This window comes from Hemibagrus wyckioides, linkage group LG16, assembly GCF_019097595.1.
Source record: "Hemibagrus wyckioides isolate EC202008001 linkage group LG16, SWU_Hwy_1.0, whole genome shotgun sequence".
NCBI classification, from domain to species: Eukaryota; Metazoa; Chordata; class Actinopteri; order Siluriformes; family Bagridae; genus Hemibagrus; species Hemibagrus wyckioides.
In genome coordinates this window covers 19,528,337-19,554,713 of record NC_080725.1, presented here as the reverse complement: position 1 = coordinate 19,554,713, position 26,377 = coordinate 19,528,337, and the positions used below count along the sequence as shown (strand labels likewise).

General features: G+C 37.8%; 1 protein-coding gene across 2 annotated transcripts; it reads right to left on the bottom strand.

Annotated features, from left to right (window-relative positions):
- Nucleotides 1-104: 104 nt before the first annotated feature.
- On the bottom strand, nt 105-25,914 carry pstpip2 (proline-serine-threonine phosphatase interacting protein 2). Of its 2 annotated transcripts, none has more exons than XM_058411870.1 (15): nt 25,659-25,729; nt 20,602-20,702; nt 19,113-19,187; nt 17,183-17,217; nt 16,979-17,085; nt 16,023-16,085; nt 9,483-9,581; nt 6,939-6,984; nt 6,696-6,775; nt 5,783-5,881; nt 2,531-2,627; nt 2,378-2,450; nt 2,246-2,280; nt 2,060-2,147; nt 105-785 (listed from the first exon to the last, which is right to left on the bottom strand). In XM_058411870.1, exons 1-14 carry the CDS (start codon nt 25,689-25,691, stop codon nt 2,095-2,097), a joined length of 996 nt encoding a protein of 331 aa, XP_058267853.1. In that variant the 5' UTR covers nt 25,692-25,729; the 3' UTR covers nt 105-785; nt 2,060-2,094. The 2 variants fall into 2 exon arrangements, with proteins under 2 accessions (XP_058267853.1, XP_058267852.1); XM_058411869.1 differs by having other exon boundaries at nt 106-785; nt 20,602-20,697; nt 25,659-25,914.
- Between the last annotated feature and the right edge of the window lie 463 nt (nt 25,915-26,377).

Below are 26,377 nucleotides of genomic sequence, written 5' to 3'. Positions count from 1 at the left end.
TCCTAAAACAACACAATACCCACAAAAAAGCGTTCATTCTTTACATAACAGGAAATAACTCTATAAGCCATGTTATTTATATCCATGTATCTCCTCCAGTGAGAGATCGGAGGCTACGTCACCATTTCTGCGAGGATCAGATTTTTATTAAAGCAGGCAATACAGCGAGTTTAACAGCCACAGCAGTTGTTACATGATGACAAACGTTCATGCGACTTTGTCTGTAAACAGATAAACCTTAAGATGTTTTTATCAGTTTGATATCATTACAAAATGCGATCTGAACAAGTGAACAAATGTCCTCAGTAATGTCTGTGTTTCGAGAGACATTACCACACCGGTCATTTGTAAAACTATTAAAAGACAACTTTAAATAACTCGAACACACTAAAAAAATAAATAAAGAACATGACACTCGGAAAAATCGGCTAACAGGATAGAATTCGGCAAAAAACGAATACAAGTGTGAAATCCAGTGTATATATATTTACAAAAGGTCCGTTGTACCTACTGTCACGCCATTTTAAAAAAAAATTTGCTTCATGAGGAATGAATTACTGTATTATCACACGATCCTGATATTCAAATAGGCAAAAAGGAAATAAATTACACAATGGCCATATCAGTGTAGTGACATACAGCGTGGTGTTCTTACACTCTGCTCTTCTTCATCTTCATCTTCTTCTTATTATTATTAAGTGCTAAATATTTAGGGTACATTTTTCAAGTGACACCGACTGAACACCTCATGGATTATTTAACATTGACACAGCAGGGAAGATTCTCTGAAACAGAAGAACACAACTGACATTACTACTACTACTACTAACAATAATGATCTTATCTACACATAAGGACATTATCTGTCTGGAGTGCTTAAATCCTCACCCATGGTGATGCTATTTGGATATAAAGTGACTGGAAAATCTATTTAGAATTGTATCTAAAAATCAGATTGATACTGGCTGAAGTGTTGTTATATACCGCTGTTGAGGATTAGCACTAAAATGGAGAGAATCCTTGCGGCTTGGGGTATAAGATGCTAAGTGGTGAGCTAGCCTGCAACATATACACACATCATCCATCCATTTTCTATACCGGCTTTATTCCTAATTAGGATCACGGGGGTCTGCTGGAGCCTATCCCAGCACACATTGGGCGAAAGGCAGGGGTACACCATTGGGCAGGTCACCAGTCCATCACAGGGCCACACATATAGACAGACAACCACACACACTCACTCCTATGGGCAATTTAGAATTACCAATCAACCTAATGTACATGTTTTTGGACTGTGGGAGGAAACCGGAGTACCCGGAGTAAACCCATGCAGGCACGGGGACAACATGCAAACTCCACACAGACAGGCGCCTGCCCTATTCAAACCCGAGATTCGAACCCAGGACCTTCTTGCTATGAGTGCTAACCACTAAGCCACCATGCTAGCTAAATAAAGTTAAAGTTAGCTAGATAAACATGTCTATTAAAAACAGTAAAAATGTAAGGTAGCTTTTTTTATTGATGTACATTTAAGGTGAGGAATTATGTTTGTTGTGGCAGAAGGGGTGTGGCTAAGTGCTGGTGGGTGGAGTCTTGTAAATGAGCAGTAGGGATGAACATGCACTTGTGTGGAATTATCAATTAAGTATTCTGTGTTATTATTCGTCCTAATGGACTGTAACGATAATCATCTCTTGGCTTTGTGTCCAATTTGATAGTGAGCAGCAAAAATAACTGGATTCTGATCCCAATACTGAGTTTATTCTAGAGTAATGGTTTTGAAATCGTTGTAGTCTTCCAGTATTTTTGAAAGGACTGGCGACCTGTCCAGGGTGTACCCCTGCCTTTCGCCCAATGTGTGCTGGGATAGGCTCCAGCAGATCCCCGTGACCTTAATTAGGAATAAAGAGGGTATAGAAAATGGATGGATGGATGTATTTTTAAATTTGTCCTGATGTTTTATTAAACTGTTCATGTAGAAATGCTGCTAATTTAGTGATAAATGCTAAACTGGTTAATTTCCATCGCTTTAGCTTTAAAGGAGAAATGATGTACATACCTGTCTAAACATCTAATGGCTTTCCTTGTGCGTAGTTAGTACCGAATTACACTGTATCCTGGCTCAGCTATAGTCGAATACACGTCACCTAGGGAAGTTATGAATATCATGCATTAAATTAATTTACTATACAGTGTCAAACATAATAAGTAAAGGATTTTGGATGGAAGGCGTGTTTTAGCAGACCTTCTGTGTTCGGCGGTGGAGGCGCAGCTGCTCTCCTAAAGCAAAACGTGACACAATCCGATTCATTAATTCATTACTAAGATCAATTCGGATTGTAGTTGAAGATGATAATAGGAAGTGAAACCGACGTACCTGCCGACGGACGGCGGCTGTCTGTTCGGCATCGTTCTCTGATTGCTGTAGAAATTCTCATACGGTACGGGAACTGTGGACCAATCAGAGATCGTTACTATTGTTACAGTGAACGAGACTGCGATTGGACAATCAGTGTAGTGTGTGTGTCACCTGGAGGTTTGTCTCCGGTCCTCCTCAGGTTGATGAAGTGCTCGAGGTCCTCCTGAATGTCACACTGCTCCAGAGACTTCCTCACTTCCTCATAGAGCTGGAGTGAAATTGTTAACATTCCACACACACCAATGAAACACAAACTAAGTTTATACTGTATATTCAGCATCTTGTATACAACCTGTGAAACAGTAGGCTCTACATTTAGGTCCCATACATTTTACACTGTATAGTCGACTATTTAGTATCTGGTTGTTTGGGAGACAGTAAAGAGCTGAAAGGATCACTGGTGTTTTGAACTAAACGGAAATAAGAGACTGCTGCACAAAAACATCTGAGTTGTCAGAACAGCTTTCACAGTAAGTGTTTTACAAGCATTTCCTTGACCTTCTGCTCTTTAACTGTGAAGAGGCATTCTTGCAAAGTGTATCACACAAACTGTTCTGCTAAACCGACATGTCTACACTGCTACCCTCACAATTTACACACATTTCATAATCCCCACTGTATTCTGCCTGTTCATGCCTAATCATTCACAATCATTTCACACCCATGCGAATCAATACCATGGTATTTGGAATGATCGACCCAACTGATCACCTTTTGGAGGAACGTTTTAGATAAGTCTTTCTGCAAAACACCAACTGAGGGAATATCACTTCCAGTGACTGCTCTTGGTAGCTCAAAACTTTATGTCCTTCTTTTCCATTCTTGTTTTCTATATGTGTCCAATGAAATATGTCACTTCCTTTACGGGTACTAACAGGCAACAAGGCCACATGTCTGTTGTTCTGACTGATCGGCACCAAAGCCATACCTTTACAGGGGCTGACAGGCACCAAGGCCACACCTCCTTTACAGGATCTGACCGCCACAAAGGCCTCACTTTCTTTACAGGTACTAACAGGCAACAAGGCCACATGTCTGTTGTTCTGACTGACTGACACCAAAGCCACAGCTTTACAGTGTCTAACAGGTGTTAAGGACATGCAGTTATACAGGGACTGATAGGCACCAAGACCTTTACAAAAACTGATAGACAAAGAGTCCCCAGCTCCTTTATAGGGACTGACAGGCACCAAGGCCACATCTCCTTTACAGGATCTGACTTCTACAAAGGCCCCACTTCCTTTTCAGGTACTAACAGGCAACAAGGCAAAGAGTCCACAGCTCCTTTAAGGGGACTGACAGGCACCAAGGTCACACCTCTATTACAGGATCTGTCTGGCACAAAGGGCACCCCTTAAAAGCTAAATGTTAAAAGGACTGACTGAAGTCTACACTTCCTTTACACGGACTGACAGACAAAGAGTCTACACCTTTACACAGACTTTCATTTACATTCCTGGCATATGGCAGATGCGCATACCCAGAGCGACTTACAATTTATCTAAATTTATACAACTGAGCAATTGAGGGTTAAGGGCCTTGCTCAGGGGACTGGACCTGGGGTGAACTCACAACCTTTCTATCAGTAATCAAATACTTTAACCACTAAGCAACCACATCCTCAAACTGACTAGAACTGTCTGCACAAGCTTTACAGGCACTAACTGGCACCAAGGTCATACCTTTATAGGTACTCACAGGCATCAAGTCCATGACTTCTTTACAGGTACTAACAGGCACCAAGACCACGCCTCGTTTATGGAGACTGACTAACACCAAGACTACTCTTACTTTATGGGGCTGATAGGCACAAAGGGCACGTCTCACTTACTAAAACTGACAGGCACCAAGGGCACACCTCCACTGCTGGTCCTAAGGCCATGCCTTCTTTATGAGGACTGGCTGGTCTTAAGGACAAAAAAGTCCATTATAGGGATTACTTGGCATCAGGGCCATGCTTTTTTATGGGGATTGCCAGACAAACTGAATGTACTGAATAGTTGTTTTTTTTTTAAGTAACGACATAATAGTAATGAAAGAACAATGCATGTGGTTTTCTTTTTTATCAGTGGAGTAAAGAAACATCTACTAAGAGAATGGTGAGTGGTTGCTACATACAACTAGCATGCGCTTCTAGCATTTAGAATGAGTCTGTGGTTATCTGCATCACACTGCCATGCTCGCAGTGCATCATCACAAAACCTGAAGGCCCTTCATACTACCAGCATCAAAGTGTGTGTTATACAGTTGAACTAAAGTCTACAGGATGTTGAGACATTTCCTGTGTTTGGAAAATTTGTGTCATCTTTTCAAGCCACTGCTCTATTCTGTTCTCATGAGCTCCAAGACTCATGCATAAAGATTGACTTATAGACACGGGACACAGGAAGTAGGTCTTGAAGCCCCCCCCCCCCCCCCAAAAAAAGCAGCCCAGTTATTTTCTTAAATTCAAACTAGCAATTTTATTTTAATACAATACAACTATAGCCAGATGCAGCATTCTGAAACCTGCGGTCTTTGCCCTCAACCCAGTTTTGCTCATTGTATTGGAAAAATGACAGCCGCAGTTTCTTTCCATTCAAACTCTTTGATTTATTTGAAATAAACGTTGTTCTTTTTTTTTTTCTTCAAACTTTATTAATAACCAAAGGTGAAAAGCGGGAAAAAGAGAAAAGAAGACTAGGTGAAGAGATTGGAACTTGTGTGAAGACTTTGTTCACCATTCACCCAAACGTTTTGACTCATTGTGAATCACGCCAACAACTTTTTCCCCTCTCACCACCTTCAAGGGAGTTTTCATAAGAGACATTGTGTTTTTCAGCCTTTTGTACAAAAGGATAAACTTTTAAAAGGCACAATAAAACGTTAAAAGACTTTTTAGCTGTAGAAATTTCAGCATGAGCGCAAATTGGTGGTAGAAATTAAAAAATATATATATATATCCGTAATTATTCACACAGCTCTTACAGCAACAATTCGGTCAAGCTTTTTTTGTTTGTTTGTGAGTTATTAATTGTCTTTTGTTCCCTCTGTCCAGTTATCCACGGCTATAGAAGCAGCTTTGTATCACATGTGTATTACATTTCTACCTGTTTTGAAAGAAAGGACAGCATGTGACAGATGAGGAAGTCTTTAATTTCCTGTTGACAGTGATACAGAAGGCCGGGCAGGTCTGATTTGGATGAGGAACTTGTGTGTACATGCTAGATATTCCAGGTGGTTGTATGTTTTGTTTGGTAAACATTTCTGTGTCTCTTTTCTCAAGACTTTGAGAAAGATAGCAACGACATTGCATCATATGCTAAACATCACATTAGGCTACAAATCTTAATGGATATATCTCACAAGCCGGTGTAGCGTTACCTCATCGCTGGTCACACACTGCTGCGAGAGCTGGTTCAAGTGAGTCCACACGACATTTCTCAACACGCTGATCCTCTCCACTTCTTGTTTCTCGAACATCTATAAACAGACACAGAAACCTGATTGAATATAACGGCAGCTCTGGCGCTAATTCTGGCTGTGATTCGATTTACATATCAATGTTCTGATCGTTTCTCTACAGTAACGGCTCATTCACTCGGTCTAATAATAAACCGATTTAAACATCATAGTATGGACCAAATAAACCGAATTATGAATCATTTATATCGTGAAGACTTCTGGATTGGAAGGGTGTCAGTGCTTAGCAACAGTTTGTTTTTGTTGTGTGAAAGTCTACAGGACAGGGAACTTTGGGTTTCTCAGTAAAATGACAAGATCTGTCTCTTTTTTTTTGTCACACTAACCTCAAGAAAGAAAAAAAAAAACAGAAGATGGTGAGGGAATGGTCTGTTTATAGCTGCTGTGACAAACATGATCACAGGAAGTCCTTTATATACTATATACTATATTTATACACTGTATATCCCTGATATGTGACCTTTTAAAACTGAACCTTTATTATTTTATTATGAAACTGCCATTTCAGCCGCTTTGATGAAGTTTTGTTGTTTTTCAGTATGATTGTAGACACATGTTGCAAAAACTTTAATAATAAAGGTTCGGTTTGAAATATCTGATACTTTTGTGTACGATGTACCCAACCCCTACTATGAATATATCAAATGTACGATATTTCATTCTTTAGTACTCATTCTGATCAAACTGCTAGAATATAAGTGAAATCAAACATCAACGCTCTGAAGTCGTCAGCTCTCAGCATAACTCTGCTTCATGTCAGGCTTCGTCACATCACTCTGCTATGTGTGTGTGTGTGTTTATATGTGTTTCTCACCTCACATGCTTTAACATGCTCATTCAGCCACTCCTCACGCAGCTTTGCCAATGCGAGAACGTTCTGGTTGTAAACCCTGTCTGTATGAGGAAAAGAAACCCAAGCTTACACTCCAGCACCATGCCTATATCCATTCACACACATGTTGATTTATTTTTATTTCCATAGGTGTGTGTGTGTGTGTTTGTGTATGTGCTTATCGACATCTAGCTGTAAATGGAAATGATTTGGAAATGAGCTCACCCGCTTCCTCGGCTGACTGTTTGGCTTGCTGTGCTTTGCTGTAGAGCTGGAAGGAAGGAGGGAGAGAGTAAGAATGAAAGAAAGACGAGTGAGAAAGAAGCAGAGAGAGAGAGACAGAGAGAGAGAGAGAGAGAGAGAGAGAGAGAGAGAAAGCGAGAGCATAACATCAGGTCTCATCATGTATGTATACTCAACTTTTCCTGTGAGTCAAAAATAAAACAGATACTTCTGCAGTATTTTTCTCTTCAGTCCCTCTCTCTCTCTCTATCTCTCTTTCTCAGAGCTCAGACTGATGTTTGCAATGTCAGTGCTCATGCACGAAACAGTCATCATGTCAAAAAACAAACAAACATTTATTTATTTAAATTCATTTAATTTGTAAATTAAAACAAATAAATTTACAGATTAAATAAATAAAAATTCTTCTTCTTCTTTTTTTCTTTTTTTTTGCACAGACATGGCCAATAGAAACTTTAAACTGTTTTTTAAAAATAAAAATATAGCCTTAATCAGGTAAGACAATGCTATATGATTATTTTTAAACTCCATTTAAAATCATTTTTAAAAAATCCCTTAGCAAACTGAATGAGATCCCCATACTCTGCCGATATTTTTACTTCTTATTTATGAAGCCCATAATGGCTGTTGTTCTTTCATGTACAATAAAAAAAAAGAAGAGAAAGGCTAGACATGAACAGACCACAATGCAAGCTAGTGTGAGTGCGCTGTGTGCTCTATGTAGCTCTAGCTTCAAGTAGGCAATTCTACTGGGAGATTTACACCAGCAAGAACTTCCCATTGTCATGAGCAACGGAGAAGATTCGAGATCACAGCCGTCCGAGTGAAACCGTCAGGCCTTTTATCGCATCACAATCATTACATATCGAATTATTCACTCGTTTGTTGACTTATCTAGCAGCTCACATAACCTAGAGCTGGCACAAAATAATATTTTGTCCACTGGAAGCTGACATGAAGGTTCTCACCATTGTAAGTTTAGGGTTTGAGCTGGCAACGAAGACATGCAACACTCTCACCCAGAGAGTTGACAGGAAGTTGTGTTGTTTGGTGTGTGTTTCTATTCTAGTGCCCTAGTCAACCTACAGCACCTCTGCACTCTCTATCCATCCACGCTGGGAGACAATGGTGAGTCAATTTTCTGTTCTGCGGTGTGGAACAGCATACTGATTTACTAGCGTGAGATTTTTCCAAGCACTTTTTCTTCAGCGCCGAGACATATTGCGCTCTTCGGGACAATATTTATTAATGAAATATTAAATTTCAGTAATTAGAAAAAAAATCTGATTTCTGTTTTACTGTTTTATTTTGTTTTAAATAATTACGAACTGGTAAGCAGCTGTTAAAATTTTGTGTGCAATCCTTAATATTTCCACACATTAAAATTAGTTTTAACTTTTGAAAAAAAAAAAATCTATATATATAATATATATAATAATATATATAATATAATATAATATAATATAATATAATATAATATAATATAATATAATATAATATAATATAAATAAATATATATATATATATATATATATATATATATATATATATATATATATATATTTTTTTTTTTTAAATTCACATGCATGAATTTATAATTGCAATCTCTCACATAGTATGTATACAGAAAATCTGCATACCCTGGTTAAAATGACAGGTTATAAATAAATAAATAAATAAATAAATAAATAAATAAATAAATAAATAAATAAATAAATAAATAAATATGTGTTTTTAAAATAGTTTTTAAAATAGTTGATGGATCTAGAATGTTTTTGCAAGGAAGAGTTGGAAAATCTTGCCAGGTCGAGGTGTGTCTTGCTGGTGGTGAAATAAACTGCACTCCAACAAAGAAGTAGTTAAGGGGTGTGTATACCTATGCACCCGGGTCATTGCATGGCAGTGGGTTGAGGCTCTGGGTTGTTGATAGGATGGTCAAGGTTCAAGCCCCAGCACTGCCAAGCTGCCACTGTTGGGCCTTTAACCCTCTGTGCTCCAGAGTGCTGTATCATATTTGCCTCTGCACTCTGACCCCAGCTTCCTCAGCTGGGATACGTGAAGAAAAGAATTCCACTGTGCTGTAATGTACGTGTGGCTTTAATAAAGGCTTCCTCTTCTTCTACTTTTTTTTTTTTGTTTTATATTTCCCTAAAATGTTTCTGATTGCTTAATTTTTTTACTTTCACATCTGGATTAGCAAAAGTTCTGATATGAAAACCCTGTCACAAAAAACCCAGGGGTGTGTAGACTTTTCATATCCATTGTAGATATTCTGATTCATATCCTGTACTGAAGAAAAGCATGATATAATATTTAGATCATATCGCCCTGCACTAAGTTACGCTCAGGAAGCTTAAAACCGTGAGAAACATCTGTAAAAATCCAGACTACTCATGATCGTGAATCCCACAGGATGTTACGAATGAATGTTATGAAATACCTAGTTATAATGACTGCTTATTAAATATAAGCTATAAAACTGTTAACTGACCCGTTCTCATGGTATCTCATGGTATGGTTACAGACCTTCTCCTGCTGTTTGGCGTTGCTGGTGGTGGCGTTTCGGTTCATGACCTGCTCTGCGTCTTCTTTATCACGGCACTTCTGCTCGTAGGTCTTCTTAGTCTGGAACACACACACACACACACACCAGTTAACAATTCATCACTGTTTTATTTTTTTTTAATTATTTACTTAATTTATTTTTATTTTATTTTATTATTTTTTTATTTTTTGCTTTTGTTTCTATTTTGATGCTTGGGAAATACTGTATGCTAGCAACCAATCCAACAAAGTACTTTAAAATTAAAACTATTATTCTGAGCATTTTGAGACATACTTTCCCAGAAATAGCTTATTATTATTATTATTATTATTAGTATTATTAGTATTATTATTATTACACATTTTTAATGAAAAGTGCTTCCTTATTATTATTATTATTATTATTATTATTATTATTATTATTATTATCATCATCATCATCATTATTATTACTACATATTTTTAATGAAAAGTGCTTCCTTATTATTATTATTATTTACAAATGTGGCAACATCAACAACAACAACAACAACAACAATAATAATAATAATGATAATAATAATAATGCACAAAATATAGTCCATAAGCAATTTTTTTTCTTAGAAGCTTCCAGAGAAATAAAAGGTTGGTAAGCACAGTATCGTAAGTGCTAAGTTAATATAAAGAAAGGAAATGAAATAAAATGTCTGGGGTGTAAAAGGAAATGGTTCCAGACATTATTATTACAAAAAATATTATAACTATAAAAGCAGATTTTTTTGTGTGTGTTTATTAGTTTCCCATAACAGCACACCTCCATGCAGCTCTAAAGACTAAAGAAGCAAAACAGCGAGCGGGTCTCGGGTCTCGAGACGCTACGTTTAGGATTAAAAGTCACACTCGCTTTTTAGCAGAAGGCGTCTGGGGAAAAAAAACAAAATCATTCACATGAGATATGAAGTGGGAAATTTAACCACTTATCAGGATCTGATAGTGAAAGTTGACGAAACAGGAACACACACACACACACACATGCATACACACAAAACACACACACACACACACTCACACAGACACACACTCACACATACACACACACACAGAGGGAAAAGAAAATGTCCTGAAATTAACGTTCATGTTTTTATGACAGAAGCACTTCTGTTCCTCTTGCAAGTGCTCACAGTCAGAGTAATAAATAAATAAATAAAATATTTTAAAAATATTAAAAAAATATTTTAATAAAATAAAGTATTCAAATATGACCTTTCAGTTTTTAGATTCGATTTTATTTCTTGAATTTCTCACTGTACCCCTTTGCTAACTCCCATTTCCATGGAAACTAGTCACTTGGCCATGATAAGGCTGTATAAATGCTAACAATAATAATATTAAATAATATTCAACAATAATTCTTTTTTTTTTTTATTGAACATATATTCAATGCTGGCTTGACGGAAATAATTTTATTTTATTTTTTATTTAAAGTTTAGTTATTTTTTATTTAAAGTTTAGTTACTTTTTATTTAAAGTGGGAGGCACTGACAAAACATCACAGGCCATCATTTTGCCCTAAAATATCTTTCATAATTTGCACCAACTCATTAAATGCAGCATTTATGATATATTAAAAAAAGGAATATTTATCATATTGAAAGCATACTTTTCTGTGCGCTAAGAATTTGATCATAAACATGATCAGCACCTCATTGTAAATAATATACTAATTATTTTTATTTCAACACAAAGGTGAATGAGACAAATTTAGATTTATTTTATTTATTTATTTTTATTTATTTATTTTAAATAGCTGGTAATATCAAGTCATATTCAGGCAGAACATAAGTTTTCGGGTTAAACCGCAGAAACAATAGGTAAGTGTGAAACAGAGAGCAGTGTGTTAAAGGGAGTTCTGCATTTCCTACCTAAAAAAGTGGACTCCTTTAGTACAGATGTATTTTATGAACATGGCCCTTTTGAAGACATCAAGCTTTTTTTCATTTCTCAAATTTCTCTAGCTTCACGTATCTTCCAAGCTTCTAAATTGTGGATTAAACCCTTTTCAATCCAATCAGACAGAGTCAGTTCTATAAGAATTAACAACTAGAGCTTCCATAATGCTAACAGATATTTAATCAGGTCTATTTATACTCAGCCGGAACTAAATTAAACGCATCTGCCGAACGGTGGAAAACTAGCAAACGTCATTGCAAGGGTGGTTAATGTAGCGTATCTATCTGTATACACTGAACGGACTTAGGGATTTCAGTAACATGAGCCAGCCAGTTTTGCGACTTCCTTTTCACCTCTGTGTAAATGAGCTGCAGATATTCACTTCCTCTTGAGTTTCTTGCACGAGATATGAGGCACAAGGCTGGTCTGTCATGTACAGTCAGGTGGAGGGAGCACGTGTCCTCTCAGCTTTTATGAACTTGTCCTCATAAGTGCTCATATACAAAAAAAACAAAACAAAACAGCCATAGCGTTCCTACACAAGCAAACACATCACTTTAAATGCTAAACCGGTCATTGTGAAATTTTATTTTTACCACTTCACATTTTCACAGGCTAAGCTATGTCATTTTAAACCCAGTCTATTCACAAAATTAGCATTATTAAGAAAAAGCTTCACGGTAAATAGACTGTCCAAGCATCAGCTAACTGAGTAGTAATAAAGCTAATCACACACAACTAGCTTGAAACGACTTACAATACTGTTAGCTATGTACCTGCTAAAAGACACGTCTCTGATCAAACCACCACAGTTCTGAAAAGAAATGGTATTTATACTACAGCTATGGTTACTGCATCCCAAAACATAATAACAAATAAGTCTATTCGGTCTCTATTTGAAAATTCAGTAGCGATAGAACTACTACAGAAGTAAAGGTGTCATTTTTAAATGCTAAAATGGTCAAATTAGCATTATTAGCAAAGGTTTGGCCCACAACCTAGCAAGCATCACCACAAACTAACTGAGTATTAATAAAGCTAAACACACACAACTAACTTGAAACGGCTTCTAATACTGTTAGCTATGTACGTGTTGTTCTCGCTAGCTGGCTAAAAGACACGTCTCTGATAAAACCGCCACAGGAAATGGTATTTATACTACAGCTGTGGTTACTGCATCCCAAAACATAATAACAAATAAGTCTACTCGGTCTCTATTTGAAAATTCAGTAGCGATAGAACTGCTACAGGAGTAAAGGAATCATATTTAAATGCTGAAACGGTCAAATTAGCATTATTAGCAAAGGTTTGGCCCACAACCTAGCAAGCATCACCACAGTAAACAAACTAACTGAGTAGTAATAAAGCTAAACACACACAACTAGATTTGAAACGGCTTCTAATACTGTTAGCTATGTACGTGCTGTTCTCGCTAGCCGGCTAAAAAACACGTCTCTGATAAAACCACCACAGTTCTGACAGGAAATGGTATTTATACTACAGCTGTGGGTACTGTATCCCAAAACATAATAACAAATCAGTCTACTCGGACTATATTTGAAAATTCACTAGCGATAGAACTACTACAGAAGTAAAGGTATCGTTTTTAAATGCTGAAATGGTCAAATTAGCATTATTAGCAAAGGTTTGGCCCACAACCTAGCAAGCATCACCACAAACTAACTGAGTATTAATAAAGCTAAACACACACAACTAACTTGAAACGGCTTCTAATACTGTTAGCTATGTACGTGTTGTTCTCGCTAGCTGGCTAAAAGACACGTCTCTGATAAAACCGCCACAGGAAATGGTATTTATACTACAGCTGTGGTTATTGCATCCCAAAACATAATAACAAATAAGTCTACTCGGTCTCTATTTGAAAATTCAGTAGCGATAGAACTGCTACAGGAGTAAAGGAATCATATTTAAATGCTGAAATGGTCAAATTAGCATTATTAGCAAAGGTTTGGCCCACAACCTAGCAAGCATCACCACAGTAAACAAACTAACTGAGTAGTAATAAAGCTAAACACACAAAACTAGCTTGAAACGGCTTCTAATACTGTTAGCTATGTACGTGTTGTTTTTCGCTAGCCGCCTAAAAGACACGTCTCTGATAAAACCGGCACAGGAAATGGTATTTATACTACAGCTGTGGTTACTGCACCCCAAAACATAATAACAAATAAGTCTACTTGGCCTCGAGGTATCGTTTTTAAATGCTGAAATGGTCAAATTAGCATTATTAGCAAAGGTTTGGCCCACAACCTAGCAAGCATCACCACAGTAAACAAACTAACTGAGTACTAATAAAGCTTGAAATGGTTTATAATACTGTTAGCTATGTACGTGCTGTTCTTGCTAGCCGGCTGAACGTGCTAGCCACTAAGCCACCGTGCCGCCCCAATTTCACAGGCTAAAACATTATCTAGCCTTCAAAAGACAACTTAACCCAAAACCTAGCGTGGCAGTAAATAGACCAACCAAGCACTAGCACAGTAAAGTGAGTAGTAGTAAAACTAAACGAACACAGCTAGCTTCAGTTACCTTTGTACCTACTGTTTATGCTAGAGGGCTAATTATTGTTCCTCTGGTAAAACCACCACAGTTCTAACAGGAAATGCTATTTATACAACACCTTTCGTTACTAGATGCTAAAACACGACAAGTCAGTCGGTGTAAGCTCCACAAGTAAACGTAGCATTTTAAATGCTGCCGCTGTTATTGAGGGGTTTTCCCTCCCTCAAAACGGGCTCACCATTTAACAGGCTAGCCTATGACCTTGTGCTTGAAAACCACACAAATGGTACCCACAAATTCATAACTGTTAGAAACGGTTTAACCAATAACACAGTGCTAGAGTAAACAGTCTAACCGCGCACAGTAAACAAGCTAAGTGAGTAGCCGCCCACACAGCTAGCTTTAAACAGGCGAGAGTAATACAAATGAAGGCTTTTTAACTAAATATCAAACTGATATCGTGTGAGCATGTCAGCTAGCTGTTGTATGATTATCACGCTAACTGGCTAATAGAATCACTTGAGTTATAACAGGGTATGCTAGTTACATGTAATAAAAACGAGCACAACTGTAGTGATTATACAAGTGGAGGGAGTTTTAGCCTGCTGTTAGCTGACTTTGTTAACTTTTTCAATTTTGCAAGTTCTTTCTTTCTTTCTTTCTTTCTTTCTTTCTTTCTTTCTTTCTTTCTTTCTTTCTTTTTTCTTTGTTAACATTCTTTCTTTCCTTCTTTCTTTCTTTTTTCATTACATTTTTTGTTCTTTTTTTCTTTCTTTCTTTCGTTTTTCATTACATTTTTCTTTCTTTCTTTCTTTCTTTCTTTCTTTCTTTTTTCATTAAATTTTTGTTCTTTCTTTTTTTTCATTAAATTTTTCTTTCTTTCTTTCTTTCTTTCTTTCTTTCTTTCTTTCTTTCTTTTTTTGTTAACTTTCTTTCCTTCTTTCTTTCTTTTTTCATTACATTTTTTGTTCTTTCTTTCTTTCTTTCTTTTTTCATTACATTTTTCTTTCTTTCTTTCTTTCTTTCTTTCTTTTTTCAATACATTTATGTTCTTTTTTTCTTTCTTTCTTTTTTCATTACATTTTCTTTCTTTTTTTTCTTTCTTTCTTTTTTCATTAAATTTTTGTTCTTTCTTTCTTTCTTTCTTTCTTTCTTTCTTTCTTTCTTTCTTTCTTCATTAAATTTTTATTTCTTTCATTCTTTCTTTCTTTTTTCATTAAATTTTTGTTCTTTCCTTCTTTCTTTCTTTCTTTCTTTCTTTAACATCTTTAACAGGATACAGCAGTTATACTAGATTTAGTTTTAGTTACTATATATGGAAAAACTGAGTAAGTTTCCCAGAGTACAGACTCTGTGGACTTTCAGCGGTTCTGTGAGGAGATTTTTATTTAGCATTTATGCTAGCGAAAAGCTTGTTTCGAGAATTTGGTTGTTTTTTGGTTTCTTGGTAACATAAATAGCTTTGTCATCTTGATCATTGATATGAATGTGTGTGTGTGTGTGTGTGTGTGTGTGTGTGTGTAAAAACCAATATATAAACTCAAGTGGCCAGAGGTTACACATATCGTGTGCACAGAATCTCTCCAGCCTCAAAACTGCAATAATTATTCTCATCGATCCAAATATCTTCTGGATATTAATTTATGGAAATTTCTTCCACAGCACTTCCCAGCTTGAAGACGAGGTCCTTTGGGCACTTTCATAAAATAAATTATTAAAATGAAGAGGAAAAAAAAAATCTATCTGCCTAGAGGACAAGACGTGGAGCTTTGAGTAATAAATAAATAAATAAATAAATAGCATTTTTATATATATATATATATATATATATATATATGAAAGATAGATATTTCCTAGATATATTCTCTATTCATGTCCCAGTGTATGCTGTCCCAGTGTGACAATACAGCTATATCATACAACACAAACTCAGCACTTTGTTCCTTCACTCTGACGTGTCTTGCAGACCAAAGGTCTTCTTTACATTCTAAATATTTCCTACTTCCTGATTTGCGACCCCAGCGTCACAGCTCCACCCTGTCCTCTGAATGAACAAAGGGAAACGTTTACCTCCATGGTTTTCTTGTACTGTGTCGCTTTCTGTTTGTGCAGCGCGTCCATCTGCTGCTCCAGCTGCAAACACACACACACACACAAAGCTTAACTTCTTAGCTTCAGTGACCACCATCAGGTTCAACTGAGAGTTAAACTGGGATTTGTTTTAGTTACAAATAATCACAGTGTCTGAAACCTGCACCCTGACCATGTGAGGAATTAAACAGTAGAGGACATGCTGCTGTGGGAAAATAATCAACCCTGGGGTTTGTGGAGTTTCTGCTGCTGATCTCTCACAGCTGATTATATTCCTCTAACTGCATGAGCTTCACAATGTTTATTACTTTACCAACACTAACTTTGTATTCTTTCTTTTTCTTCCTTCCTTCCTTTCTTCCATCCTTCCTTGCTTTCATTACATTTTTAATTTCTTTCTTTCTTAACTTTTTAAATTTCTTTCTTTCTTTGTTAACTTTTTACATTTCTTTCTTTCTTTCTTTCTTTCTTTCTTTCTTTCTTTCTTTCTTTCTTTCCCTTTTTAAGTTTCTTTCTTTCTTTCTTTCTGTCTTTCTTTCCTTCCTTCTGCTGTGTTTTCGAGGAGTTTTATTCCCCAATCCACAGAAGCGTATTTAAATGCATGCTTTTTAAACGACCTAAATGTAATGTTTCTTTTGATCAGAAACTACATCTACACGTCATATGTTTATAATGTATAAGTGGGAGGAGGAACACTGTCACATCACCGCAGAAAATGCTGGCGATCGTAAACAAAAATGTGACAAAAACACGTGATGCTTAACGCTAATGGAACGGTAGCATTAATGCATTTACGCTGAAGCCGGAACTACTTGCCAGACTTCAGCAGCACTGATGTATAAGAGAAGATATTATCATCACCACGTATTTTGTGCATTTGCGTGTCTTTGTGTATATGTGTGTGTGTGTGTGTGTGTGTGATAACTTAGCTTCACCTTCTTTTTTGCTTCTTTCTGTTTTTCTCTGAACTCTTCTAACTTTTTGGCTTCCTCCCTCATGGCCTGTGCCAGATGCAAGTGAGACATACTCACCTGTTCAGTCTCTATAACACACACACACACACAGCGTTTCATCAGGAGAGGAAAGTAGACTATAGAAGACTCTGGTACTTTACTGAGTTTCACAATCGTCTTACTTACGCAGTTTGAAAACATCGAGTGATCGCTTCAGTGTGCTAAAAATAGGAAATAAGAAAGAAAAGCCAGAGAGTCAGTCTGATGCGTCATCCAGCGAAGATGAATCATTCTGAATCTGTCAAACATGCTGAGTTGTCTGATTCTGAAGTCGAATTATATTATAAATCAAATAAATGTATGTGAAAACAAAAGAAATCAATTCAACTAAATGAATCTGGGGGAAGCCAAAATTACCAAATTAAGAGAAATTTACAGTTACATCACCTCTAATGACAATATCATAAAGCATCCTCTCTGATAACATTGTGGGTGTTGAACGTTATCATTTATACCACAGGACTGTACTCGTCTCTATTTTTAAAATATTTTTAATAACATATATTTTTTTATATTTTCTATATATATTTTAAATAAATCCGACTATAAATCCGTTTCTGATTGAATTCATCTCCTGGAGTCTACAGTACCGTCGACTCGACTCCATTACGGTAATGACGCTCGTCTAATGAGCTGATAATGTCACAGAGCTGCCTTCAAGATGGTAGCGGATGTCCAACCGAGAGGAAATGGACAGAGGAAGTATGTTAAAATGGTGTATTGGAACAAAGCAGTGTCATTTCATCTGCTCGTTCATGCTGGAGTGACCATACCTGACAGTGCAAAAGGATGGAAATGATCTCTTAAATGCTTAAATGATGTCCAGTCAAGTCTCTATGGACCATCAAGAGATTTGTTTTTTGACCATGAACTTGTTTTTAACTTCCTGGCACTTGTACTTTCAGTCTCAGCTACGTATGGTTTTGGTTTCAACCAACAACGTTTTGTAATTCCTTCTTCTAGCCTCATTATTATGCATAAAACTTAAACAAAACCAACTAGTTTCATCAAGCCTTGGCCTTCGTGAAGGTTTCGATGCTTTTTAGTCCCAAGCTTCATTTCATCTCGCGTTCATTTTGACTCGGCCTCGACCTCTGCGAGATCTGCTGGACAACCCCAACCCTGACTCCACACGTATACTAGCATTTCATTATGCCAGTGGAATGTTTTTTGCAAGTGGATCTGCGGAAGAATCTGAGGGAGGATCTGACAGAGGATTTGAGGGAGGATCCATTTAAGAATCTAAAGGAAGGATCTGAGGGAGGATTTGGGGGGGGGTCATCTGAGGGGAGATCTGATAGAGGAACTGAGAGCTCATCTGAGCGAGGATCTGATGGAGGAACTATGGAGGGTCCAATAGAAGATCTAAGGAAGGATCTAAGAGAGAATCTGAGGGAGGATTTGAGGGAGGGTCTGAGGATGAAACTGAGAAAGGGTAGAGAATCTGATAGGGAATCTAAGGGAGGATCAGTGGGTGGATCTGTGGGAGAATCTGATAAAGGATCTGAGGGAGAAACTGAGGGAGGATTTCAGGGAGAATCTGAGGGAGAATCTGAAACAGTATCTGAGGGAGAATCTGATAAAGAATGTGAGGGAGAATTTAAGGGAGAATCTGAGGAAGGATTTGAGGGAGGATTTGAGGGTGAATTGGAGGGAGAATCTGAGGGAGAATCTGAAACGGTATCTAAAGGAAGAATCTGAGGGAGAATCTGACAAAGGATCTGAGGGAGGAACTAAGGGAGGATCTGAGCGATAATCTCTGGGAGAATCTGAGGAAGGATCTGAGGTACTAAGGGAGGAACTGAGGGAGGATTTGACAGTGAATCGGAGAGAGAATCTAAGGGAGAATCTGAGGGAGGATCTGAGGGAGGATCTGATAGATGATTTGAAGGAGGATCTAACGGAGGGTCTGATGGAAGATCTGACAAAAGATCTGAAGAGAATCTGATAGAGCATCTGTTAGAGGATCTGATAGAGGATTTGAGGGAGGATCAGTGTGGTGCAGTGTGGTGCTGTGGGTGAACTGGTGTGGGACGGAAGGTGCTTTATTCCTTACTTCATTTCGTTATGGCCACACACTTTCCTGGACAAACCCAGCAACTCCTTCGCATATTTCTCCTCAATTGCAGCTCTAAAAGGACACCAAACAGAGAATGTTAAAATGTTGCCAGTGGTTAAAGCCATAATGTTGATATAATGCTATAATTCTTTAACCTTATCAGCTCTGGGCATGGCATGAATTCGAGCCTTCAGGATTGTTCAGGGTTGTTTTTCAAAACTTCACATTTTTGGTTTAGTTTTGACCATGGCACAGGCTACTTCTGCATTTCACTCACACAATAAAGCGGCAATAAAGAAGCTACTCAGCTACTTTCTCTTTCTTCCCCAAAGCCAGCAAGTGGTCAGTTAGATATCCAGACCACATGACTCCATTCAAAATAAATCCAGGATTATGTCATTCCGAGAATTTGTTTTGAGGTTGTGCGGTAACAGGCAAGAGGAAGATAGATAGATAGATAGATAGATAGATAGATAGATAGATAGATAGATAGATAGATAGATAGATAGATAGATAGATAGATAGATAGATAGAAAGAAAGAAAGAAAGAAAGACAGACAGATAGATAGAAAGAAAAAAGAAAGAAAGAAAGAAAGAAAGAAAGAAAGAAAGAAAGAAAGAAAGAAAGAAAGAAAGAAAGACCAACCGACTGACAGACAAATAGAAAGAAAGAAAGAAAGAAAGAAAGAAAGAAAGAAAGAAAGAAAGAAAGAAAGAAAGAAAGAAAGAAAGACCAACCGACTTACAGACAAATAGAAAGAAAGAAAGAAAGAAAGAAAGAAAGAAAGACAGGCCAAACGACTGACAGACAAATAGAAAGAAAGAAAGAAAGAAAGAAAGAAAGAAAGAAAGACAGACAAATAGATAGAAAGAAAGAAAGAAAGAAAGAAAGAAAGACAGACAGACAGACAGACAGACAGACAGACAGACAGATAGATAGATAGATAGATAGATAGATAGTGCATAAGACAGGAAGAAAGAAAGAAAGAAATGCAGTTGTGTTGTTGAAGGCAGTGTAAACCTGTGAGTTCGCTGCGTTTTGCTCTGCATTAGCACTGAAGCTAAATATATCGCTGCATGGTTTGACCGGTTGAAGTGAGAAACAGAATGTCCTGAGATTAAAAAAAGTGACAGAACGCTATAGTACAGAGCAGAAGAGGGCGTGAAGACGAGGTCACAGAGCATCCAGCCCATATTTGCAGACACCAACCTAAACCACGGCTAAGAAGATGGTTAGCATGGACAGGAAGTGAGAGCTGAGCTAGCTAACGGAAGATCTCAGCTCATTTCACTTCTTTATCTTAGTTAATAACAGGCTTTTCTACCCGCTCAGTGTCAGTTAGCCAGTTATTTACACTTCCTTTCTCTGGGATCTACATAACCACACTGCTGAGGACAGAAAATACTGACCGCACTACTCATCACATCATGTTGAAAACATTTACCATGCCAAATAGATGCATGGGACTTATTTATTTTTCCTCACCTGGCTTTCATGAAGTCTTCGATCTCTTTGCACGTCCTCTTGCCATCATTGAGGTGCTGGACGATGGCATCGTAGCCCGCTGTACTGGTCAGCTCGCTGTTCTGTCGACATTACGGGAGAAAACAAACCAAACAAACAAACAAACGTTTATGGCTGAATTTTCCGTAACATGATCATTGTTCAGAAACACAGAAATGCATACAGGTACAGGATCATGTTTCCTGGAATCTTCCCCATCGGAAGCGAGCGAAAGATCTACAGGATGAAGCAGCTTGTTGATGAGAGATCAGTGGAGAATGACCAGTGACTCAAATGTCAGAATGCACAAGTCAAAACCTTCAGGCAGCCAAGAACCGAAGTTGACCGAAGTGTCATAATAATAACTGAGTGTGAAGACCAGCAAGCCCTGGTGTCCTGTGGAAGAGGGCGGAGTCACCCGGAAAGAGAGCACACCCACCCACTTGGCTGACTGAAGTGGAACCTGGTGTGGCCATCACTGGCTGAAGGTTTAACATGGTGTGAATTCTGCTCACTGTGGTTGTATAGAGTTACTGTAGCCTTCTGGCCATTCTCCTCTGACCTCTCATCGACTTCAAGACAGACAGATAGACAGACAGACAGAAAGAAAGAAAGAAAGAAAGAAAGAAAGAAAGAAAGAAAGAAAGAAAGAAAGAAAGAAAGAAAGAAAGAAAGAATGAAGCTGAGTGAAATGAAAGGGTTAACAGCTGATAGCTGACACACTGTAGACTCCACCTCTAACAGATGAAGTGTAATACAGTGATGTGAATGGAGTTCCAGTTGAATTTAACACAGTAATGATAATGCAGCAGATCAGAGAGCAGAGTTACAGAAGGCTAGTGTGAGCTTCGTGCTGCTGCTAAAATCATCTGATGCAAACTGATGAATATCAGCTTCATACACAAAGGAATGCAAATACATGCCTGCGGATATGCCACATGAAGCCGTCGAACCTTTTTAATGCTTTAGCAGTTACATAATCTATATATTTATACACAGATAAGTGACAAATGGGAAGAAAAAATAACAGGAGCGGCTCTTTGGCATTGATTCTATTTGTCTATGGAATTGTACTGAAGCGATGATGATGATGATGATGATGATGATGATGATGATGATGATGGTGAAGAACTCAGTTTAACACACGGCTCCAAAATCAACTTGAGTGTGAAGACCATCAAGCCCTGGTGTCCTGTGGAAGAGGGCAGAGTCATCCAGAAAGAGACCACGCCCACCCATTATGTTTCATCCACCCACTTTATTCCTAATTAGGGTCACGAGGATCTGCTGGGAGCCTATCCCAGCACACATTGGGCAAAAAGGCAGGGGTACACCTTGGACAGGTCATCAGTCCATCACATTGGGCAGGGGTACACCCTGGACAGGTCATCAGTCCATCACATGGCCACACATATAGACAGACGACCATACACACTCACACTCACTCTTATGGGCAATTTAGATTCAACCTAATGCACATGTTTTTGGGCTGTGGGAGGAAACCGGAGTACCCGGAGTAAACCGGGGAGAACATGCAAACTCCACAAAGAAAGGAGTTGGGACCTGGGATTTGAACCCAGGACCTTCTTGATGTGAGGCAACACCACTAAACCACCATGCTGCCCCCATTATGTTTCATCATGGGATAAAAGAGATCAGTCAGAAGTACTGCAATTTCCTTTAAGACGCTTAAGTGGTCCCATCCACGACGGGGAAAATAAATAAACACTCCCATTCGTAACACTGCTCTTCTTGTTCCCACACCATCTGTACTCTTATGTAGAGCCTTTTCGAAACCAGAGCTCAAATACAAGAAACCAGCAACTCCACCTTGGATGGCATCAACTTATCAGTGCTTTATCATTATGATGACGTGATAGTGGTTTCACACAGTGTCACCTAAAAACAAATCACTAAGCAGGAGCTGTGAGACAAAAATAAATGCGGAGGAACGTATTTATCTAATAATCCAGGAAGCAGAAGAAGATTCTTTTTATATACACCTGCCATATAAGTATAGCATGGTACATCCTAAACTACGCAAATATACTTTATATTTAGTACGTTTCGAAATACTTCTCACTCCACTACATTTAGCATTGCTTGTTCCTTTTCAGCCCAAACCCACTTCCTGTCCAGTTAAAATTGCGTATCTTCTCCAAACAGGGTAATTTTCAAACTCTGTGGATCAAGTGTTCCTTTACAGTTCCTTTATCTTGGATTAGCTGAAGATTGCACCGTCAGCACGCTAAAAACGGGGCTGTTATTCTCCGCTCATGAAACCGCTCAGGAGACTTTTTTTTTAAGAGGACGCCGCTGCTAGAAATACCTGATGGTTTCACCAGAACAACAAAATGAGCTGGTCTCTTAAACATCTACAGCATGAAATATTCATCCTAATCTGGTATAAAGAATGGATCCTGTGGTCAGTGAGAACGCTTGACCCTTTAAGGACATTTTGCTGATAATTAAATGCAAGCCCTTTGCCTTCTAGTGTGGGATTAGTACTTTTTTTGATACATTTAAGGATCTGAGCACTTCTTCCCTCTCTGCTAAAAAAAAAACAACAGCCTTTTTTTCGTTCCAACAGGAAATAACTGACTTTAATTCATCTGTAGAACTGAAGAGAAAAGGAAATCTAGCAGTCTGGACACTTGTCTGCCTGCCTGCCTGCCTGCCTGCCTGCCTGCCTGTCTGTCTGTCTGTCTATCTATCTATCTATCTATCTATCTATCTATCTATCTATCTATCTATCTATCTGTAAATTTCCCTTGGGGTGAGTAAAGTATCCATCTATCCGTCCGTCCGTCCGTCTATCTAAATTGTCTAAATCCAGTAGCAAAAATTTCCAGACTGTTTGCAGAAAATGGCTAAACACTGCTTCATCTGATCTCTTAATGTTTACATTAAAATATATCAGAAACTCAGCATTAAAACATTCTGACTACAAGAATTCCATAGTTACTCAAATTTCACTACTAATAAAATTCTTATAGTTCTAATAAAACTATTATAATTTCATAACTACAAGAACTTTATCACAAGAAAACTTTTAAAATTCCATAACTATTACAATGCAATGTACCAAACGAATCTTAGATAGATACTTTATTCATTCTATCTATCTATCTATCTATCTATCTATCTATCTATCTATCTATCTATCTATCTATCTATCTATCTATCTATCCATCTATCTATCATGGCAACACATTTGGTCAATTGGATAAATGTAAAAAAGTGACCTGTGAGTATATGGTCAATTACTAAACTTATAAAACTTTTAAAATTCCATAACTATTACAATGCAATGTACCAAATGAATCTTAAATAGATTAAATTTAAATTAAATTTATTCTATCTATCTATCTATCTATCTATCTATCTATCTATCTATCTATCTATCTATCTATCTATTGAAATGTAATCGTCGTCAAATTGCTGTAGTGAGGAGGGACAGTGATTATCTGCTGGACATTAGACCATCTTGGAGTTAATTACATTGTTATAACAGCGTCATGTTTGATTCCTTGCATACTTAGGAGTGCATTTCAACATTTATACCAGTCTCGGGTACGAATTCAAAGTGTTTGTCGCTTTCCCAAAGTCATGTCGCTTAAGACGTCAGGGTTCCGACTTAATAGAACTTATCGCACGTTAGTTACTAGCTCTGTGTTTTAATCGTCGACGACTTCCCCTAATGACTCACTAGAATTAATGACTTCAGCATCGACAACAATGGAGCTGGTGGGTCTCGAACCCAAAGTTAATGGAAGAAATGTTTCATTGATCCTGACATCGTGCCGCTGTCTGTGTCGGGTTTCGCCTTCATCTCTTCGTGCTTGTGAAGGTTTCCATCAGGTTCTTTCCAGTTTCTAACAAATGCTAAACTGACCCTATGTGCAAACCAGCGTGTGTTGATGCCGTCACGCCTTATCTGGTGGCTCCTGGAACTGGAACTGACAGATAACCAGAATAAAAGATATTCAAACTTCGAGTCTGAAATAACGTTGATTCGCTTCATCACCCTGCTGAACTGATAAAGTAACAGGACATGAAAAGTGTTAAAATGACATTCACTTAAAGGGAAGTGAAGAGGGGGAAGTCAGAAGATGTGTTAAAGATTCAAAACCCTTAAAGAAGCCATCCCAGTAATCATGTTTAACCCCATGTGCCTTCGATTATGACGTCCATCAATGCAAACAAACAGATCTTTAAATATCTTCCAACAGGTTCAAACAGACTACATCGGCTCTAGACACACTGCAAGTGTCCACGGTTTTAATCCTAAAGTCAACAGGGAAACTATGTCAACTATCCAGCCAGACAATTTATAACACCGATATTATAGAAATAGTTCCTCAGTGCAAGGCTGTGGATTTATTTCGACTTCTATTCTACCTCCAGCTTCTGACTTTCCGACTTATCGTTTTCCAGGGAAGGTTCTGGCAAGTCCTGTCATTTCTCCACCCAGACATAATCATAGCCTCGAGCCAAAGAAAACCAGCATTAAGTCGGTGACGAAATAGAGAGTAGAGAAGGTAAAATAAAATGAAAAATAAAAATAAAATAAGAATATACAACACAGTATGCATGCCACTATATGGAAAGGGGTAGGATTAACACTAATAATAATAATAATAATAATAATAATAATAATAATAATAATAATAGTTTATTATATGGTCTAAATACACACTCTGTAAGAGTTATGGCTCAGTAAAGATGAATTATTTTGTATTTATAAGGTCTGATAATCATAATCATAATGAAAGCTCCATATAGAATACGTGGCAACATTTTCCCCGATAAGGAAAAGCACGAGCTTGCCTGGACATTTCATTTGTCCAGTTCTTGTCCAGGAAAAACAAATTTGAATTAAATTTGAGGAAGTAAATAAAGTTATTGTAAATATCCAGGCTTGTAAAAATACTAAAAGCGCTGACCCACCTCACACACCATCTCTCCTGACCTTCATCTGGTATACATATATACATATAGATCTCCGGATTAAAGTCTAAAGTTAAAGCAGATCTTACCCAGAAGTTGTCTTTAAAGTGCAGCTCCCTCATGGTGATGGTGCGAGACTGTAAGTGAACCGCTTGATGACTTTCACACTGTTATTAAAGCCGCGGAGGAAGCGCCGGCTGTGTCTCAAACCAACAACATCTTCCTACTTCCGCGAGTGCCCTAACAATATATATTTACATTTACATATAGATAGATAGATAGATATACACACACACACGCACACACACAGCTTGAGCGAGACCACACGTCGCCGCGCATGCGCCCTTCGTCGAGTAATTTTTATTACTTTACAAGGCGGCGAAGTTTTTTTGCACAAGTTATTTAGGAATGAGAAAATAAACGTGAAGCTTCCTTCCAGCTGCTAAAACGAATCTGCAGCTAAATGTGTGTGTGTGTGTGTGTGTGTGTGTGTACAGTGTTGCTGACTCCATTTAGAGGAAAGTAGCCTTATACAAAAGTTCACACTCCAGGCACCAGATGATGTCAGAGTCATTTGGAGATCAGAGTACACGTTGGCCAAGGGAATGTGTTGTGGAAGAGGTTTGATATACTGAGACATGGAGAAGAAGCAGAGGTAGTGGTCAGGAGAGGAGAGGAGTCATGGAGGAAATGGTTACTGATGAAATAACCCACTTTTGTTACTAGGCATGGATGGGACTAACAGTGGTGATCAGTGATTGGTTGTTAGAAACAATGGTGATCAGTGATTGCTTGTTGGGAATAATGT